This window comes from Conger conger, chromosome 15, assembly GCF_963514075.1.
Source record: "Conger conger chromosome 15, fConCon1.1, whole genome shotgun sequence".
Lineage (NCBI taxonomy): Eukaryota > Metazoa > Chordata > Actinopteri > Anguilliformes > Congridae > Conger > Conger conger.
Window position 1 is genome coordinate 16,942,445 of NC_083774.1, and position 22,499 is coordinate 16,964,943.

Genomic DNA, 22,499 nt, shown 5'->3' on the forward strand with positions numbered 1-22,499 from the left:
CAGCCTAACATGCATGTCTTTGGACTGTGGGAGGAAACCGGAGTACCCGGAGGAAACCCACGCAGACACGGGGAGAACATGCAAACTCCGCACAGAGAGGCCCCGGCCGACGGGGATTTGAACCCAGGACCTCCTTGCTGTGAGGCGGCAGTGCTACCCACTGCACCATCCGTGCCGCCTCTGTTCCAAGCAATTCTCCTTTTTGATTTTATGAACTAGGCCATTTTAAATGTTTTTTTTGTCATCAGCTGTAATGTATTGACTGATGGATACACGGCAAATTGTTTCCATTATTAGGCCAATAAAGATATAAAGTTCATAGGTAAGATCAAACCACAGCATAAACATCAACATCAACAGGAATTTACTAAATATTGATTTGCTTGGTCTCGTTAACCTTCAACAAATTACTCTGTCACCCCTGCCTATGTGTCCCACAGCCTGGTGAGTAATAAACCACTTTTAGATTACTATATATATATATATATTTTTTTTTTAAAAATATATATATATATATATATATATATATATATATATATATATATATATATATATATATATATATATATATATATATATAAAACAAAATATATAATTAGATTCTGATTAGTTTTTCAAGTGTTTTGTGACTCCTGTCTGCAGATCAGTTTATTCTGTGCCATCTCACACACTCTGAGTGAGAGGCTGGCAGGTATAGGAGTGAATCTGAAAAATGTAAAAGTTTTGTTTAATTGTGTTCAAATAGCCCTTTCATCCAATTCTCATTGGGGCAGTAAAACATGAGAAAACAGGAAAAAAGCTTTTGAAACACTCTCACTCTTCTCTTAAAAAGCTAGAGAGGGCGGTGCTTTGGCTCACCTGGTTGACAAAATGGAGAGTCAATCGAGCGACAAAAAAGAAATCTGAAACCTCGCCGTAAGCCAGGAATTGGTCCCGGCCCTTTTCCATCTGAGTGCAGCACTGGCATAGCCCTATATCACCTGTTCCAAGGGCCTTGCTCGCATCTGGCTTGTATTTATAATTGCAGAGAGCAATTTTATTTTTCAGTGTGCCTCAGCAGTCCGCTCGTATTTCTGAGGTAGGCAACGACAACTTACAATGAAATTTGGACCAGTGCCGGTCTCTAAATTTCTCGACGGGACCCTTGGGAGGTGTCCTTATATTACTGCAGATACTGCAGCTTAGAAACATGCCTGTTACTCAGCTGCTGATGTCACAATCCACCGATGACCTCATGTTTATTTTTATGATTTTAGCAGGGAAACTCAAAACAGAAGTGCCATTAGCCACGTCTGGAGAGGATCACGATAGAGTTCCTTCCTTCCTTCAAATTATATCAGTTTTGTAGAAGATTTTCATTCATAATTTTATTTTTATAAATTATTTTGACTATTTGAAGGTCGGTTTGGAAGAAGCGTCACTCACTTCACCCCCACTGATAAGCCAAATCAAAAACCTAGTAAACCTTGCAGATTTGTAAAAGCTTTTTTTTTTGCTTTTTTATGCATTCAGGACGACAACAACCCAGGTTACAGAGAACCTATAACTTCCTGGTTACAATTTCATTAATTCATTCATTCATTATCCGAACCCGCTTATCCTGAACAGGGTCGCAGGTGGGCTGGAGCCTATCCCAGCATTCATTGGGAGAAAGGCAGGAATACACCCTGGACAGGTCGCCAGTCCATCGCAGGGCACACACACCGTTCACTCACACACTCATACCTACGGGCAATTTAGATTCTCCAATCAGTCTAACCTGCATGTCTTTGGACTGTGGGAGGAAACCGGAGTACCCATGGGAAACCCACGCAGACAAGGGGAGAACATGCAAACTCTGCACAGAGAGGCCCCAGCCAACAGGGATTTGAACCCAGGACCTCCTTGCTGTGAGGCGGCAGTCATACCCACTGCACCATTTGTGCCACCATGGTTACAATTTAATTTTCATAACCTTTCAGTCCCTCAAAACTAGGAAGTACTAATCCAGCAGCTCAGTCCAGATGCATATTGAAATACTTTTAACATCATACCTAACCCTTGTGAACTCTTGTACTTTGCATAAGTAGCTGTTAGTGGCTGATGTTGGGAAGGGCCTTCAGGCCAGTGAAAGGGAGTGAATCTCCCACTGCCGTGCAATGAATCCCTGTTGTAAGAGGAAGAGAGAATCCAGCTAACTCCCAACTGAAGATCAAAGGTCAAATTTGAATTGGCAGCACAGATGTGCTGCAGCTTTCCTCTTTACTTTAAAATAAATCACTCCCAAATCAGGGGGGAGGTGTTCCTCCAGATTTCCATATCAGCTGTACTTACTGACCCTGAGCAACAACAACCAGCAGACAGTTTCAAACATTGACTCCAGCAAAAGAAGTATACTGTCAAACGTACAGTTCGAACAGAAAACAGGTCTTCTACATTTGAGGGGAGAAAGAAGCTGAATTATCTTGCCACAGTAGTGTTGTAATGTATCAAGCCATCCTGATACAGCAGGACTGATAGATCAGGGAAATTGGAAACTTAACCACTGACTGGTTAAGTAGGCACACACACCTGGGTTGCATTACCAAATCAGCTCAGGGTTTTGAAAGTGTGCTTCTACTCACAGTTGGTGTCTGAGCATGGGAAACAGAGACTTCACATGGGAGAGAGTGACTAGGGGCCAGTTTCACTGACAAAGATAAGCTTAGTCCTGGACTAAATTGGGTTTTATATGGAGAATTACATTCAAAATAGGATTTAGTCAAGGACAAGGCTTAATCTGTGTCCATGAAACTGGCTCTAAATATATTACAAAACTTCACACTAGCTTTTCTCCTGCTGTTGTTTCAATTCATTATTTAAGTCATAACCTTAAAGAAGGGTCCTCAAACCCTGTTTCTCTCAAAAAGATAAATATATATTCTGGAGAGCACCAGAACAGCTCTCTCTCCCTGTATCCCGCTATTCTGTCCCTCCCAGAAGTGTCGCTGGTTGTGACACCTGCAGAGTCTCTCACAGTGATATATTGTTATAATTTGCACCTGGAGAACGCTGATAACACAATTAAGAGCTGTACCAAATGAACTCTCCACTCTCTGCCTCAAGCACCTGTCTTAATTCCACCTGCCTTGATGGAGTGACCCGCACAACTGTGCCAGTGTCTAGTGGTTTGTAAAAGTACCCTTGCTTGGGTCCACCACCCAAAATGAATAATGTTTGGATTGCTTGCCTCACTGAGGAGGAAAATGGAACTTGTTTTTCTACTTTTCCAGGATTCCACAAAAGGCAGCGTCTTATTTATCCTGTCCAGAGTCAGATATGAATTAAAGCTTTGAGCTTTTAACAGGCTACAGTCATAACTCTGGCCAAAATGGAATGGCGAGCTTTTGACAAATCAGACCACCACAGAACAAGGGGACATGATGCCTAAATAATGAAGTAAGTCACTGCAATCAGTTTAATATTCTTTAACATTAACATAGTCACATATGTTTTGTTCAAAATATTTTAATGTAAGTACAATCTCAATTATGGAATATCAATCTTGAATTATCGAGTTCAGCGTACAAATTCACAGTAAGACCCTTTTGCTGAGCCCCACCTTTTTAAGGATTTTCTTTTTTACTGCTATACAGGTACAGATAACAGAAATGTCCAAATTATCACAAACAGGATGATAAAGAGTGTCATATGGTCAAGGTTCGAAACACAAACAAGGAACCTTGAAAAAAAGGGGGGCCAGCAGTCGTGCTTACATTATGTCAAAATGGTAAATAATAAATTACTTTGTGTAAAGTTATATCTACCTATATATAATTTATTTTTTTCCAGAGTTGAATATGTGCTTTTTAATCACTGAATTTATTGAGCATTGCATTTCCTGCAATGTCCTACATTTCTTACAAAGGAAATATAAAAGAATGTAATAGAAAAATCTATAAAATGTGAGGGTTAAATTGGAATATGATCAGAGAGGAACGTAGCCTGTGTCATGTGGCAGAGGCCACGTACATGAGAACTTTTGAGAAGTGCTATATAAAATGAACAATTGAGCTAAAATAGTGAAATTGCATGTATTCCAATTGCTCCAAAGCAATAAGGAAGCTTCCGGATGTAGTATTTTCTCTCCATATGCAGCATGTCTACTCATGGTGATAATCAAATGGTAGATATCGTAGATTCTCATCTTGTTAGTCCACGTCAGCATAATGTTGCTTTTTCCTTTTAATTTTTTGGAATTTGAAATGAACAAAACTAAAACCACTTCATGGTGTTATTTCATTTAAAACTCAACCTTCATTTAAAAACCACAGGTTTGTCTTCATGTGTGCAGCATACAAATCTTCAAGTTGGTACCAGGGAATAATGTTAAGCTAGCTTGCTGGGACTCTGCAGTTTAGGCACTTCAGAGAAGCTAAAGCTCACTCATGTCACCACTGATTGATTTGGCTGGATGTCCTGATTGAAGACTTAGACAAGCACAACTACCTGCATCGATGTGTTTGTCAGATTTGGACTGGAAAGCAATTTGCCGGCTTTCTTTCTTTCTTACAACCTGATCTCAGGCAAACGCATCGTTTGTAGCAAAAGCTTGTGCAATATGAACAAATTCTTCTCTTAGTATACCTTTAAATAACCCCTGTCCGAATCAATTTTCTCTCTTGCAGGCATTATAGCAAGTTACCAACAGGGGGTGATGCTGTGCTGGGAGTGAGAGGCAGCAGCAGTGACGCAGGGAAAGTCTGTCCAGCAGAATGCCCCCTACGAGTTCTTCTCCAGCACCTTCATCGTGATAGTCTTCACCTCTGAGTACTGTCTTAAGCCGTACTCACCCCTGAAAAACACCCAGAAGCATACATATTAAGAATGATACTGATTTAACATTTTGAAGAGTAGGCTTTTAGAATGTTTTTTTCCCAAAAATTCTAAGTCAGTGTTCTAGAACTGTACCAGCAGTGATTGTTACATTGGTGTCAGAATGTTCAGTGAAGAACATTCTTGTCATATATTTGTGGATCTAGGATCTTAAAGGAAGTAGTGGTGCTGATACATTGAGTTAGATGCAGACTTCCCACAGTTCCATGGGAGGTAATTTAGGCATTACGCCTTTGTATCCTAGTAAGCACCAGCAAAAGTGAAACATCCTTAAAAGGGCAGCCTCATGAAATAAACCCAGGTGAAGCAATACTAGTCTGTGGTTCATTCTTAAATATTTATTAACATTATTCAGAAGTTCTAATTAAAAGCTTCAAGATGACACACAAATTAAATGTATACACGTTAAATCAAGATTAAGTGAGGTGTTGATCATTTTCCCAAGAAAAGAGAGCTTTAATCTAGAGCATTTATGCGTGTTGATGTTTAAACCACTTGGTCCTGGAGTCCAGCAATGTATGATGCTTTTCATTTCACCTATTAACAGAACTGTAACAAGCTATTCGTCATCGTTAATTAGACACTTTAAGTATCTAATGAGCAATGATTTACCCTTTTAAAGCCATATTATACCAGAAATAGCTTTACACACAATGACAAATATGGACATTTAATCAGTTTAATTAATCCTGATTTGTGGAACGGGCCCCACGTCACTGAAACTAAATAATTTGCGGAAAAATACAATATAATACAAATTGCAGCAAGCCAAACCTGTATTGCATTAAGTTTAAGGGAAAAATCCAAAAGAACATGAATATATTGTTCATAACATCATAACAACCTTTATCGAAACCGACTTCAAATCGATCAAGAAATTGGATGTAAAATTAAACAGCATGCATAGTTTGGGAAACACTGGTGTGAGATGTTTATCCAGAGAGGGAATTGCAAGCATGACTTTAATTCACACTCTCAGATTCTGGGCCAGGCATCATGGGGGGCGTGGACTTACATTTCTCGCCCATTTCCAGACATCTTGAATCCTCCAAACGGACACTGGGACCCCAGAGCATTGAAACAGTTTATCCTGCAGAATACAGGCACAGGCTGTCCATTAACTCCGCAGGTCCTCTCCTATGTTTATTTGTTTAATCACTTCTTCCAGCAAAGCTATCTGATTGTTCTCACACGATGAAGCCTTTACATTGGCAAAGACGGAAGACCCACAAAAAACCAAAACAAGTGATGTAGTTGTTTATACTGTAGCTATGGACCAAGTCTGACATCTGAGAAAACACAAAGCACGAATTTATGTATTTAAACGCGGGTCCCCAAACAATCACTAAAGCATACAATAGGCTGCGTCATAGGTTAAATACCCTGGAGGATCATTAAAAATGCCTTACCAGACCGTACCAGCCTGCAGGGCTGTGGATACCGTCATGGCCTTGTTGATGTTGCTGGTGAACACTCCCGCCGTCAGGCCATAGTCAGAGTTGTTCGCTCTTTCGATGACTTCTTCTACGGTTTTGAACTTCATGATCTGTTGAACGGGGCCGAAGATCTGCAGGAGGCCATACAGTATGTCATTAAAGGAGAGAAGAGCACTAGGATTCCATCATTACCGCAGGCCTTAAGAAATATGTCTTTGGCCCAAACATTATGGAACTCACTGTATGCTTCACGTTAAAATTAATATAGTTAGAGCTCCCATGCAGTGAGTGACGATGGCTTGTCTTCCTACCTCTTCCTTGGTGATGCGCATGTCATCTGTGAGGTGTGAGAAGACGGTGGGCTCGATGAAAAAGCCCTTGAGCCCCAGAGCTTTGCCCCCACACTCTAGCCTGGCCCCCTCCCTGATTCCACTGTGGATGTAATCCAGTATGCGGCTCTGCTGCTCCTGACTGATCTGGGGTCAGAGAAAACGGCACATTCATCCATCCATTATATTACATTACAGGCATTTAGCAGACGCTTTTATTCAGAGCGACGTACAATGAAGTGCAAGTCAAACCCAGGGACAGATGCGATGTGGACCCTAGAGGAAAGTACAGGTCTGAGTCCTAGCATGATCACATAGATACTACTTGAACTCTTGAAGAGTACATCAACTTACCAACTAGCAAACCATGGTTGGCAGCTAGAATACTCCAATACTCCAATAACTATAAATAATGCTATTATAAGCTATGGCATACACAAGGCTAAGCATAGTAGTATAGTCATCCGTTTTCCAAACTGGTCAGGGTTATGGGTTTTTTTGGGGGGGGGACACATGAGCCTATCCCAACACCCACCAAACCACTTCCGTACCTGCGGTCCCTGCTCGGTGGTGGGGTCGAAGGGGCTCCCCACCACCCTCCTCTTGGCCCTCTCCACGCTCCTCCGCACAAACTCCTCGTAGACGGGCTCCTGCACGTAGACGCGGGAGCCGGAGGTGCAGCACTGCCCGTTGTTGAAGAAGACGCCCTGGTGGGCCTGCTCCACCGCCACGTCCACTGAGGAAGAGGACAGACAGTGAGAAAATACTCCTCCTCACCCAGGTCTGCTGTCTGAAGGATGTACTGAGGATGAGTTCCAAATGAAAGACTCATATCGTATAGTGACAATATGAACATGTCTGCCATTAAGTCTGCCAGTAATCACAATGCTAAACAGGTACAGTGTAGCTTTCTTCTATGGATTAAGAGGAAAACCCAGGCAATTGCTCCTTGGTTGCTAATTGATCGCCTATTGTTCCAGTAAAATGGGCTCAAATTGTTACAGTCTTGGTATACAATCTATTGCAGTTACTCTAGATGCCAATATGAATCTTACACTCAATTAACACAAATATGCAAGCATGCATGCACAGACACACATGCACACACACACACACACACACACACACACACACATACAGTTCTGTATGTACACGGACCCCAATTGTGTAGTGTTTATCCCAAAAAATACACTGGGATATCTCTGGTCCTCTTTTAAATAAGAATTTGTTGGTCATACATCTACATTCTCCTGGGATAGTGCAGAGCGACACTGAATGCACCCGCACGCATGTCTATGTGCAATTTTGGGCCTGACAGAGAGCCATGGAAAGGGCCTAGCCAAACAGAGACTTAAGCCTTACAATCCGCATCCGCAAAAATTATGTTGGGATTCTTCCCTCCCAGCTCCAGAGTCACTCTCTTTAGGTTGCTCCGTCCTGCTGCTTCCTGGATCAGCTTTCCCACCTGGGAAGGAAACAAAGATTCACAGAGATATTTGTACAAATATTAGTACAGTACTTACATGGATATTGTAAACTACAACATAATTATATGACACAGAGCAGGCTGTTGGCAGAAACTCTCTCTACATCGTTTAGGGCCACAACCTTCCCTGAGCTTCACAATTCAAGTTTGATGTTTTTTTCAAAGACATTTTAATTTCACAGTTTTGCTATTATGTGTCTGTGGTGGTTGGCTCCCCGTTCCGGGATCGCTTACGCCTCCGACCCAACCCAACTCATTCCCACACCACGATCGCAACTTTGTATAAGACCAGTTATACTACACCGATGACCATATGTTTCATTCAGAGTGAAGGAATCCGAACGGGTTAAAATATTTAACTAGAAATGGAACAATGTTTATTCCATGTCTGGTTATCACACACTTACTGTATTTTACTGTTTGTTTGTTGCTGTATTGTGCTGTATAAGTGTTATATTGTAACAATAAGCATATTCTGAGATATCATGCCAAAAAAGCAGATTTTTAATTGAATTATTGTAGGCAGATTGAATTGTAGTAATCGGAGCACAATTTGTGGGTGGCAGGAAAGGGTAAGAAAACAATGGACTGAAAGTGTCTCTCTTTTAAATCAAGTTGAGGACAATTGAGTACAGGGCCCACATATTATGTGGGTGGAGACCATACTTTCTGGAAGAAGGTCTGGTGGAGAAGTGTTAGGAGCACTTGGTTCTGACTAAGAACCAAGAAAGAAGGAGAGCAGATTGTGTAACAAACCCACCTTCTCCGAAAGTCTCGCCTTGCCTTACGGGGTTCCAAAATATGACACTCAACCAATGATTTACATAGTAAAGTGAGTGCTTATTACAATGACTGTACGCATTGCTATCGCTACAGTAATCGCGGTCGTCACATTTTCATTTTTGTAACATTTTCCCAGAAAATGCGCAGAGCCGGGAGGGGGGGCGGGGTGGGGGGTCAGAGGGTGTATTCATCCCGGCGGGAGCAGGTCAGACGCCTCTCTCACGCGAAAGATGACGTAACGGCGGAACGTCCGTCTGTCACAACACCGCGGGCTTCGTGCATCTGAGCGAGGAAATGAAAAGGGAGTACTGACCGGAGCAAGAGGGCCAGGCGAGAGAACAGCTGCTGGGGCCAGAAAGCATTTGTCTGGCATGAATCATCCACCCCCCCGCCTACCCTGGACTGGGAGCACCACACCCACGTGTCCAACTGCGATGCTTTCAGACGCTTCAACACCCACCTAAACGCATGCCATCCTGCAACCCCCATCCTGTACCACCCCATTGGCCACTGGCCGTTACCTACACTGTAAATGCAAAGCTGATGTGAATCACTGTCTCTGCATTTGATGCTCAATCTCTCTCCCAACTACACGAGCGCTAACATAAGTTAGCTCTTCGGGGAAAATTCCCTCATCACTCGTAATGGTCAGAGGAAATACCGGCGGGCGCTGTGGTGTATGAGATACGACTGCAGGGGAACGATAATTTGTCACCGCCCGTGGCAACACCTCTCAGTCTATCGCCCCAGGGTGGTTCCTGTTCTGGTTATTATTTTACAGGGACTTCAAAACTGTCTTTCAAAGATTAATACTGCCATACCCCACTTCCATCCCCCGAAATAAACTTTAAATGTCCAGATTCAAACCATTTTCGATGCTTGGTTTTTACAACAGTTGTAACAAAATCAACAAAACTTAAGTCTTTCTGATCGACCGCAATATGTGACTATATTAAATATTAAAACTGTCTGAAACTGTCTTTCAAAGATTAATACTGCCATACCCCACTTCCATCCCCCGTAATAAACTTTAAATGTCCAGATTCAAACCATTTTCAATGCTTGGTTTTTACAACAGTTGTAACAAAATCAACGAAACTTAAGTCTTTCTGATCGACCGCAATATGTGACTATATTAAATATTAAAACTAGATTTTTTAAAAATCTGTACATTTGTATATGGCAATAAAACATCAATAATTTAGGTTACTTTCTCGAGCTAGCATGGAAACACACAGTTCATGTGCACACATAGTTCATGTGAAACGGTACATTTGAAGACACGAAAAGCCTGTAATCTTTCCCGAGTACCATTCAATTAGAGCTGGTGCCGGAGCTTTTGCTTTGGTTACAGTTTCTGTTTTTCCTCCGCAATGGCGATCTGTCATGTTTGCAGCCATGTTGATCCTTGCAGGGCACCACACACAAACAGCTCTGCTTGCCATGACATAACTCCCCTCCGCTGACACTGAGAATAAACACAGAGCTGGTCCCACTGTCAGGAACTGAGGCAGAAACATGATACACCTGATCTATTCTAAACACGCAGAGCTGAGCCTCACAAACGGCAGAAATATTTAACAGTATCAACTCATTACATCCAAATATATACAAATAGGGTGATTTAGAGCTGGTGGTTAAGTACTGTAAGGACAAGCAGCTTTGCTCAGCTAATAGAAGTGTCATAGACCTACAGTAAAGCTAATCAAACTCCATAGAGGTCCAATGGAAACATATTCAGTGTTTTGATTTGGATGAGGATGGTGCTTATGTCAGATTAAGAGCTGTTCTTGTTTGTGATCGGTTCTTTCATTTACTCAGAGAAAGAAATAAGAGAGAGAAAGAAAGCCAGAGATGGAATGTGAATGAGTGAGAGTGGGAGAGAGAGAGAAAGAGAGGAGGCATGGAGGTGGGATCATTATTATGCAGCGATAGAACAATAATCCAATCAGAATTATCACGTGATTGGCCAACATGGCTGTGATTGGTCAGCAGGGGTAAAGCAGTGCCTATGACTGAAGCTCACGCGGACAGCCTGAGACCAGCATACAGAACAGGCCCAGGTCTGCACGAGATGGGTAGCCCCACGAGGCCTTCTCCCTTTCCGACCGGCCTCCTGTGCCCTCCCCGGTCTAATTCCTCCAGTCCCAGGCTGCTGGACATTAATCAGAAAAGAATCTTTAAAAACAAAAACAGGGCAAAGGAAAATTCCGCTGGAGGTTTTTCCTCCTGCACGTGACTGCAATACCGTCTCCCACAATGACCATTTCTAACATAACTCCAAGTAGTTTGATCACAAGGCCCTTCAGAACTACCAGCCGTGATCGCTCTCCTGTCTGTTCTGCACGTCTTGGCACCTGCACCAGTTTCACCACAGAAGAAGAGACAATGAGAAGATAGGGAGTGATGGCCTCCCCGCTGTGTCTCCGGATCGTTACCTCAGTCGATCCTGTGAAGGCCACTTTATCCACGCCCATGTGCTCGGCTAGGGAAGCTCCTGCCGTTGGCCCGAGTCCCGGTACAATATTGACGACTCCCGGAGGAAACCCGGCCTGTCAAAATAACGCGAAAGGAAACAAGCCTCAGAACAGGGGGGGGAGGGGGCGGCGTAGCCAAGCTAAACTTCACCGAGAGATAGAGAGAGAGTCGCGCCCAGCCCTCCTTCTCCTTCTCCACAGAGACTGGGGCTGGGCCGTTAGAGGACCGTAAAGGCTGTCAGTGTCAGCGAGGTGTGGGACTGCCTGTTGCACTACCTCTCTGATGAGCGCCCCCATGTACAGGCAGCTGAGAGGAGCCAGCTCCGATGGCTTCATGACCACAGTGTTCCCACAGCACAGCGCCGGGGCCAGCTTCCAGGCAGCCATCAACAGGGGAAAGTTCCACTGCACACAACGGAGAGAGAGAGAGAGTGGAGGGAGAGAAAGAGAGGGAGAGAGAGAGTGGAGGGAGAGAGAGAAAGAGAGGGAGAGAGTGAGAGAGGGGGAGGGGGAGAGAGAGAGAGAAAGAGAGGGGGAGAGAGGGAGAGAGAGAGTGTGTGTAATGTAATGTAATGTAATGTAATGTGTGTGTGTGTGAGAGAGTGTGCAAGAGAGAGAGAGATCACTAATTTGACCACTTGCAATCATTGCTATGCCACTCTTTATTTAGAGTACACACTGTGTAATCTTCTCATGCAGTGACTCAGTGGCTCCATCCTTCACTCATACATTCACTGGAACACAAACACCATGCCCCCCATTCCCAAACAAATCATATAATACTGCTGTGAAATTCTCATTCAAAATGGTGAAACATTGACATGGCAACACTGATACTAACCACAGATGTTACACACACATACAGCACACACAATCTCTCTTAAATCCTCAATCTGTCTGTACGTAATTTTCTGCCAATCCACACAGCACCGATACGGGCCCATCCACACAACCTGTGCAGCAGACAGCCTGGTCTGGCACAGCCCTTCCCCTGCGTCTTCACCCACATACTCACTGAGTGATAAGTGTTTAGGAGACTTCCAGGAACTTCATCCATCTGTTTCCACAATGGGGTTGATCCGGGCCCCCACCTTCCAGACCACCCAGGTCCCCAGACACACACCCTGCCCCCCCCCCACCCCCCAGGTTCTGACACATGGTTCAATTTTCTGAGTTGGAAAACTAGCAGGACAAATTTCTGCTTTATTGGACTTCCTAGAAAGTTGACGCAATGCTTACGGGTATGATCTGTCCACACACTCCAACGGGCTCGTGTCTGGTGAACGAAAAGTAATCTCCGTCTTCAGTGGAAAAGACACAGAGAGAAATAGAGAGAGGGAAAAACAGAAAAAGAGACAGAGAGAGAAAGAGAGAGAGGAGAGATGTGGGATCATCATTACGCAGAATCCATGCTTTTATACTTTACAGCATCAACAACTTCTTATGTTTTAACCAGGCAAAATAATTGTGATCGCTTCATATCAGTCCTGTTATTCCTTTGTTAAGTAAACATTTCTGCCCGGGAATTAACTGAAACTACATCCTGAAAAACGTCCTGGCTGGGAAAAATGAAAAGAGCTATTTAAAAACTTATGTCATTGTGTAAAATGGGGAAGGATGCAAACATATGTGTTAATAATCTGCTAACATTTCATGCACTGCAGTGTCTGTGTGGAAACAGTTGACCGTCTGACCACACAGTAAAATGTCCAGCGTTCATTCAACTCTAACAGATTACAAATGAGGGACCAATAGTTACTACAGTAGACCCAAATTGTATGCACCCTGTAAAAGTCAATCTAACACTGAACAGTTTACTGTGCAGAAGACCATGTGAGGGTGATGACGAGGCTCTGCTGACTCAAATAAATTCAGTTCACTTTTTTTTCTTCAAAGCATTCCTGAATGTGCCCCACTGTGACATACCCATCGGAATAGTTAGGCCATGGATCTTATCTGCCCATCCAGCGAAATATCTGAAGGTCTTGATGGTGCCCTGCAGATCCACATAGAAGGCTGAGAGGAAGGGCTTTCCACTGTCCAGGGCCTCCAGTGTCTGTGGGAAAAGCATGTGAATATGAGATTGGGGGCACCCAGGACCTGGTTTGGCTGCTTTTGGAATACTCTGTGGTTTCCGGGTGGTTATTTTGTGAGTTTATTTGCACGATGGCATGATGAACCTGACAACAGAGTGTTAAAAGGATAGTCTGCTTTCTGTGTGAATTTTGTAAAATATTATTTAAGTATAGATTTAGTATATGCTTAAGCATATGCTTTAAAATGCATATCCTGTGATAAAGGATATTTTAGGCACTAATGAAAGTTTATGAAGACCTGCAAAGGCCTGAAGACCTTCACTATGGCAGGCATCACGGCATTCAGGGCCTTGTGGTGCAAAGCGATTTTAAACAATCTAAAACATAGACTCAAACTGAAATAACAGAAAAACTCCAGCGAGTGGACTCTGCCTTTAAACCCTGATCCTAGAGGGTTTTGTCTAATCCTTAAATGGTCCCATTAGCTGATTTTTCCCAGTAAATGTATACCCTTTGCATTTGCCCAAAATAACAATTCCAAAAAAGATGCAGCAAGGGATAATGTTTAATCCTCAGCTGGGAATGATCATTTGTGAACATTTATTTAATTGTGATATATGCCAGGCTGGGTAAACCAACTGAGCTCTTAAATGGGAAATAAAGCTTGTATTGGGTAATGACAAAACCACATAGATCTAAAGCGATTTGACATCCCAAGGTCTGGAATGAAACTACTGGTTCATTTTAAAACAAAAAAATCTTTCAAAATTTCTCTTCAATGCTTTCTCTGTAATGTTTAAATCAACAAGTTTTTCTTTTTAATACGATTTTTTGTCATTCATATTGATTGGAAGCATGTGTAGCTGCCCTCAAGATTGAAAAACTTCATGCGACGCAAACCACAAGAATTCTCTTGCTTGATTCAAAGCTGTTCCTTCTGCAGTCATTAGCGTGAACATGGCACATTTCACACCCCCCGCATCAGTCAATGAAGACTTCAATCATCAGCACAATGAAATGCCCAACAGCTGTACAGATCTTCTCATGACTACACTAGAGCTTAAACACCAACCTTCTGGGTCCCAGTCATGCACTTTAACCACTAGGCTACATGGTGCCCCCAGCGTGTTTTCCCAGCTTTTGAATGCCTTTTTTGGGGAACACTTGGCTTTATTTCATTTCATAGTACTTACATTGGAAATCAAAACAGTTTACCCAGTAAATACTAGATAATTACCAGGCCGTAAAATAATGGATGACCCAATGTTATTTTACACATAGCCCATTCTCCGACCCAGAGCAGCTGTCCAAGGCAGAAGTAACTGAGCACAGAGTACTAAATCCTGGTGACACTCACTGCAAGGTAGGCGCCGTCTCGCTCCACCAGGTCGGCCATTTTGGACAGCAGTCGCCCACGCTCGGAGGCGTCCATCCTCCGCCACACGGAGCCCAGGGAGAACGCCAGACGGGCTGCCTGCACTGCCTTATCCACATCGGCCTAGCAGCAGGGCATGGCCAAACCACAGGAGGGCGAGAGAGAGAAAGGTGTGAGTTTGGGTGGGAGAAAACTCCTTTCACTCCCAAACTCACTGCTATAATTAGCCATGTGTGCCATATGTATGTCATATGTATGCCATAGGTTATAATAGCACTTGCATATAGTTATAATAGCACTTATAATATAAATATTTTAGTATTCAGGGTATTCTAGCTGCCAAACCGTGGGATGCTAGTTGGAAAATTGATGTACTCTTCAAGGGTTCAAGTTGTATCTACGTGATCACTCTAAGACTGTACTGTACTTTCCTCTAGGGTCCTCAGCGCACTTGTCCCTGGGTTTGATTTGCACTTTATTGTACGCTCTGGATAAGAGCATCTGCTAAATGACTGCAATGTAATATAATGTAAGTACGAGTTGGGGGTGAGATCGGGATTAAGTGAGATGGGGAGGGGGGTGTGTGTAGAGGGGATGAGGTAGGGGTGATTTCGGCAAGAGGCGGCTGTGATATGGGGTCACATGAGGGATTGACAGAAAAATACATGAATTCTCCTTGAAGGAGGGAACCCATCCTCCAGGATTCAGTACCCAGGTGTCCTTCCCTTCCCTTTTCTGGGAAAATCAAAGCTGCCTGTTCCTGATTGAATCCTGACAGGCCCTCTGTGTACCCCAAGAACAGTCCGTTTCCTCGAAGGGCAGCCGTTTTCCACACTGTGCTGCTGGGGGAGGAGTGGGGGGGCCTGCATGCCCCGACCACATTAGACTAAACTCGAGCTGTCATTTGCTTTTGTCTTTGGACAGGAGAGGAGAAGAGGGTGCCAGGCGGAGAGGCGGTGGAAACTCAACACGGCTGTACCACCAGCCTGCCATGCCGGCCACATTCAGCAGGAACTATGAAAAGCAATTATCTTCATTTTCTACAAAAGGTAAATATGATGACAATTGTTTCTGAAGCTCTTAAGTAACGATTCCTTACCTTCTCCCCTTCGTGCACATCGCAGATCTTCTCCCCGTTGGAAGGGTTGTAAACGGGAAAGGTCTTTCCACTCACTGAGTCCTGCCACTCGTTGTTTATGAAAATCTGCAATGGGAGAGAGGGAGAGAATTCATATGTGGTACTAAGCTGGAAAGTACTCAAGATGGTTATTTGAGATACTTATGAAATGGAAATGAGCAACAAAAAAAACCGATGGCCAAAAATGAACATGGAAATAATGTTTTAAATCTCCCCTCTGACCTGCCACAAAATAATTCGAATATACTAATACTGTGGCTACAGAGCCCCCTCGTCACCATAGTTTCAATATAAATATATATATATTTAAACGTGGAAATCTGGACTCTTGGTTTTGCAATCCGTACAAGGCAAAACGAACACATGGATTGCAAAACTGAGGGTATGAGGTATTTTCACTTTTTGTTTTTCACCCAGGGTGAACAGGGGGGCTCTGTACTGTGGCAAATATACATAAAGGCCATACAGGTCAAAGGGTCAAATGACATGTTTATTACTTTGCTGAAGCACTGGGAATTAAATATTTTATCATGGACACCCAACATCATATTCTTAAATGGACTGTTTATTCAGTTTTTGTCCCAAACAACCTTCATTACTTTATAGAACTGATATAGAGGTAATGGTGCTTTACTTTATAAAACCCATATAGAGGTAAAATATTGGAAAAGTGGAATTTCTAACATCAAAAAATGAATATCCTGGTAGCCAAAGAATGGTCTGTGGGAAGAATTCTATCCAGAATAGTCCAGTTTACATAAACATGTCTAACAGGACAAGATATCGAAGGGAGAACTATAACACATGCACATATGCACACACACGCACATACATCTACACACATGCACACACATGCACATACATGCACACACATGCACATATGCACACACACGCACATACATGCACACATGTGCACTCACAGGCTGCAGTGACACCGATCTTGTGAAGTAGTGAAGTCTTCCTAACTGTACCCGGAACCACCTTCAAAATCATGCCCGCAAAGAGACCTTTTAACCTTTGCCTGTGTGCATGCAGTGGACTAAAGACCCTCTCTCAACAGTGTGGGGGTCACTAATTTCCACCACATTGTTAAAATTAAGTATTGAACCCTGAAAATGGAGCCATTTAAGCTGCCACCAATTTGCGGAGCTTGAAACTGTGAGTTCAAAGTGTTTCAAAACACACTCTCTGTAGGAAATGGCCACTGCCTAGATCAATATCCAGCTTTTAAGGTCTAATAAAACTGGATGAAGCAAGAGGTACATAAAGGCATGTGAAAAACATTACTGTAGCGCGAGGAAGAGACACTGAGGAAGTTCACATCCTTTTTGCCATTGCATGGAAACATCGTTTTTGGAAACATAATTTCCAGACACATTTGAACTGTAATAATTATAGTAACAGGCAGTGAGGGAAGAGGTGACCTGTCCCCTGGCCTGTGTGTGTGTTTTCCCACCTCCTCCAGAGTGTCTGGCACAGTGAAGCCACACCCTTGTCCCATTCTCACGCCCCGCGACCGTGCCCTTTTCTGTTCTCGGGCACAGTTGGGGGCACCTCTCCAGAATCACACTTCTGTTCATATTTTTTTCCCATGAGTACGGATTGTGAGAAAGCTAAAACTTTCCCTTCCTACACTTTAAAAGACAAACACTCATTAAAAAAGACATGGGGGAAAATGAAAACTTGTAAACCTTTCCAAGTCGTTATACTTCAAAGCTGATGCGACAGTACGGTACAGACAGCTGCTTGGCTATCGGTTCTATAGCCTGGAGCTACACAATAGCATTGCCTGCTCCAGGCTAAAACCATGTACTGAATACTGTGCCGGTCAATCAATCAATTAATCAAAATTCACGTCAGGAGCAATTGTACAATCACATTATACTGCACTACACCAATTTAAAGCAAAGCACTTACATTTTTAACCATATAAAAAGAAATAAGAAAATGGCAAGAGATCAGATTAGGAAGACTTCACTACTTCACAAGATCGATGTCACTTCAGCCTGTGTGTGCACGTGTGTGCATATATGTGCGTGTGTGTGCACATGTGTTATGGACTCTCAATCAAAATGTCTCAAGGGTTTATAGAGCCATTTATTGTTACATAGGGAACAATACAGGTCTTCCAATAAAACATAAACAGCAACTTTCTATTTTATTTCATTTTTTCCTCTACATCAGGGGTCTGCAACTCTAGTCCTAGCCAGCCACAGACTAGTTTCCATCAGAGCAGTTGACTGCACAGTTGCCTCATTTCACCTGGTTACTTGGGTCTAAGTTTGGTGCTGATTTTAAGGTGAAAACAAAAGCCAGCAGACTCTCCAGGACCAGGGCTGCTTTACTGTACTTAACCCAGTCGAAAGTGTAGCAGTCACCTATCCTATGGTGCTTGCTAGTTTCCTTCAGCGCATTCGCTTGTTCGATTATTTCTTCGATCTCGTAACATTCAATTTGAGATTCCTTTGACTCAGCACTTGATTATAGGGCAATGTGGATCAGCTGTTGATCAGAGTATTAGTGGCAGGTAAAGTGGTCATTGAGAGCAGCTGTGGTACATTTTCTCTTAGCCAATGAAGGTGTGATGACACCCCTTCCTGTTAAAAGAGGCAGGAAATGGCAGATTCTGCTTGATTGCTGAGCCCTCTTACATGGTCCTTGTGTCAGCTGCTTTATTTTAGTTGCCAACTAAACTGGTCTTTTAGAGGTTTCTCTTTAAGAAGTCTAGCTGTTTTCAATATGTTTTATTTAAAATAAAATAAAAACACCTATGCTAGGGCGACCAGCAGAGCTAGTCTTGGCGAATCACTGCAAGTCTGTATCGCTTGATCGCTTGCCTAAATGGTTGCTTAGCCATGCATGCTTTATTCCTGTTGTTTATGGGTGTTAAGTTCTGAAAAGCCTGAACTTATTCCTTTCACAAAAATAAAACCGCTTCAACTGTTCCTTCACATGGCTTTCCACACCAGCTGATTTATCAGATATACAGATGCTTGGCTATAATTATTAGATCAATTCTTGCAACAAGATAAATACAGGGATTGACACGCACATACACGCACACATACAAACGCACGCACGCACATACACATGCGCACACACACACATACACATGCGCACACACGCACATACATGCATACACACACCCATTGTTCAAGATTAGACCAATAAGGTCTCGCATGAGGCTTAAGGTGAAGGTGTGAGCCAGGAGCACAGGGTGACACCTGTGGTGTAGTGGGGCGACTGTATGTCACTGGCTGATCGATCATGAGTCTCCTCAGTGGGATGGTGTTGTCTCTTTCCTGCTGGGGAAGAGCAGACCTCCTCGCCCAGGGTTACACCTGCAGCTTGCGGTGCCGTATGGGGGGATGTATTGCCCAGAGTACCCAGCACACACTGCAGGTGAGCAGCTGTTGCTAGTGAGGGATGAATCTCCCAGCAGTAGAGCTCCTGTTTGACACCTGTGTGAATTGCAGCCTTGGCAATTATCATCGGCTCTAATGCCGGAGCAGCTGTGGCTGGCTGAGCAGAAACCACTACTATTCTCATTATTCCAAACGGGAGAGAAATGGGGACGCAAATCATATTTTACAAAATGTGTACGGGAGCATGGTTGTGACCCCCAGATAAAGCATTGATTCCCATGAAAAAGCTGGTTTCCTCCCATTGATTCTCTCCAATCCACACTCACAGGCAAGAAATAATTATTTTTGCTGTATAGCTTTGTTACACACTGTAGTTAAACAGAGTTGGGTACCACATGAACCAGAGATTGCAGTCGAGAAACACACAGCTCATAATATTCGTCTTAAGGCCCACTGCCATATAGCCCCATTGTCGTGGGGACCAAGAGTGTGCACAATAAATAAAGCCCTCTGGCCAATGGGTCTGCCTGATGCCCAACTTTTCACCCAAATGTCCAGTTTTTCACCCAAATGTCCATATTTTGATACAGGTCTATTAGTTTGTAATGCTTTCGTGTCTGAATCAGCCCCTGGTCCATTATGTTTCCATATTAACCCCCACCCCCTGTCCACCACCAGTTCAGAAAGTTCCCACCTCATAAGCTTCCGGCTGTAATTTTTGGTTTTGACAAATCCTAAAAATGACCCTGCTGTTGGCCACTGTTCTCAAATGGAGGGGATATGTGGATGAATTGAAGACTAATAACCAACACAAACACAGAGGCATGTGCTAGTTCAGTCGAATAGGCCAGTGATTAGGCTCCATATAGTGGTATTAAGACGCACAGAGGGGATGTACCCCAACTGAACTGGGGAAAGTGAACAATCTCCAGGAGTGGTATTTATCAGAAGGAGAAGTGCAAGGAGAACAGCCTCAAATAACACCTGACTACACACCTGGCACATTAACCACATGGTCAGACATATGGGCCAAAGTCTGTCGGTAACTGCATGGAAAACAGATGGCCACTGCTGCCCTCCAGGACTTGTTTGAAATCTGTTTAAAGCAGGAAGCTACTGTATAGGCCCTAGTTATTAAGTCTGCAAAATATTCCTGATAATTATTTTTCAAATTAAATGACTTTGAGCATTTCTGACAGTTGGCTCCTCATATGTAAGTTAATTGTACACTATTGAGCGTGGGCATGTCTTAGTAGCACTGGCTGCCTTGCAATAAGATGACCCTGTCAGTCAGCACAGCTGATCTTACAGTAAATAGGCTGAAAATTGCCTGGGAACATTCCAATCAATCAGTTGTCTGCAAGATGCACCATAAGCACTAATCAAACAGTCAGTTCATGAAAACCATGAATAAAGCTTATGCACACGCACACACACACACACACTCACTCACTCACTCACTCACTCACTCACACAAATTATGTGCCCTCTAGAAGGCAACTAATTCACATACAGTTATTATTGTTTTGATGGAATTAAGTATTAAGAAATATGAGCCTGAACTGTCTCCCATGTATAACCAAGAGTTGTAATCTATTCAGAAGTCACCCACAACCTGCAATGAAGCCATTTCATGCACCTGTTTGCCCAGGATCTGCTTAAATGTGACAAAATACTGTATCGGCTACTTCAGCTCCGAATATTTCTCTCTCAATTTGACAAATGTGTTCCTACAATTGTATTAAAATGAAAAATTGCCATGTAATAGGTGGCTATGGTGATCAAATTTCCTCTAGCACCAATTTCTGGCATAGAGCAGCATTTAATTGCATTACTTTTCTCCATCCATAGGCACTTACAAGTTATTTATGAATCCAGTTTTCAAATCATTTCAATAGAGAATGTATCTGTATCGTTATGGGCTGTCCGGTGTTACATGCTACATCTTAAATAAAAACATTTCTTAATATTCAAACAAATCGATTTCATTTTTAAAATTACACAAAACACGTAAATAAAGAGGCGTCTTAAGTTCGCATCTGGAAGACTCCGATTCATCAGGCATGCATTTTCTCATCAGCAAACATGCGCTAAAGTGAAAATTACTGTAGTTACTGTACTATCCTACTGCGACAGAAGAAATCCCATGAAACAAACACTTAAAAAGGCAGAAACTGAAAGATTTAAAGAGAGTTTGGAAAGCGGTAAGCCAACCTTCGTGTATTTTATCTCCGGGTTCTCCACGGGCGAGGGCATCAAGTGGAGAGATGCCATGAGTTCAGCGGTATCGGTCCTCACTTCACCGATGAGTTGTACTTTACTAGACGTCATTACGCCTGGGTTGCAGAGTGCACTGTCTTTCACAGACTTGTTTTCCCAAAGATGTCTGAGTATCACTTTTGAATCCGTCTCGTTTATAACCAGATGTCAACTTCGGTCCATTTTTATTGGACAATCAGCAGGGCCGCCCTCCTGATATAATCAAAATAGAACGCTTAGAAACCACTTGTGCCTACTCATAGTGGAAGACCCCCCCCCCCCCCCCCCCCCCCCCAATCTCCCAAGAAATCCTGGCAGACTATGTGAGAAGATTTCTTAAAAATATTCTGACCGTATTAATTTGGCTTTTATCTGAGTTGGATACACAAATTACGCCGAAAGGCAAATTAGTAACTGAGGGTGAACAAATTGTATAGAGTTGAGAGTTTTACTTTACCATTTTCATTTTGTATTAAAAAACGAAGCCTAAACCTAGGCGCCCGTGTTCAGGCTGGCGTTTCTTTTGATTAGAAAAACATATATCATAGCTTGTGTTTAAATGGTATCATAACTGGTGACATTTTCCAATAAAACAAGCTGGAGCTGTGAAGGTGAATGCGTGACTAAAAACGAAATGCAACGGAAAATAACCCCCACAAGGTGGCGCTGTGTAACTACTAGAATTGATTCAGCAAGCGTGTTCCACTAGCAAACCGTAGTCTACATATGTTCGTCAGTGGTCATTATACGGCCCAAGTTTGGAATTGCTTGACTCAAATCTTGGGTTAAGATTGGGTCTGCGGGAAAGCTGTCAGTAATTGCGATGGAAATCTCCCAGAAGCTCTCCTGAGGGGAATAACTTTTTTTCTCCTCCGTGTTAAAAACATCTCTGCGCGCAGAATTATTCCCTGTGGTGAATTAATTAGCGATCGCTGAGAAAATGTGATGACTTGCACGTGTG

The 22,499-nt window shown here is 43.0% G+C and overlaps 1 protein-coding gene across 1 annotated transcript; it reads right to left on the reverse strand.

Moving 5' to 3' along the window:
- Positions 1-3,482: 3,482 nt before the first annotated feature.
- Positions 3,483-21,736, reverse strand: LOC133111205 (retinal dehydrogenase 2-like). The gene is made up of 13 exons (XM_061221393.1): positions 21,494-21,736; positions 15,876-15,980; positions 14,759-14,899; positions 13,292-13,421; positions 12,605-12,666; positions 11,642-11,770; positions 11,327-11,440; positions 7,982-8,084; positions 7,171-7,355; positions 6,602-6,766; positions 6,264-6,421; positions 5,870-5,944; positions 3,483-4,813 (listed from the first exon to the last, which is right to left on the reverse strand). Exons 1-13 carry the CDS (start codon positions 21,608-21,610, stop codon positions 4,741-4,743), a joined length of 1,557 nt encoding a protein of 518 aa, XP_061077377.1. The 5' UTR covers positions 21,611-21,736; the 3' UTR covers positions 3,483-4,740.
- Positions 21,737-22,499: the final 763 nt, after the last annotated feature.

Bases quoted from the DNA above. Each gene is read 5' to 3' on its own strand.
- LOC133111205 (XM_061221393.1), bottom strand. From the start codon at position 21,610: ATGACGTCTAGTAAAGTACAACTCATCGGTGAAGTGAGGACCGATACC. The intron at 15,981-21,493 runs GTTGGCTTACCG...CTCCCATTGCAG, and splicing joins CGGAGATAAAATACACGAAG to ATTTTCATAAACAACGAGTG. The intron at 6,767-7,170 runs GTACGGAAGTGG...CTCTGACCCCAG, and splicing joins CCACCGAGCAGGGACCGCAG to ATCAGTCAGGAGCAGCAGAG.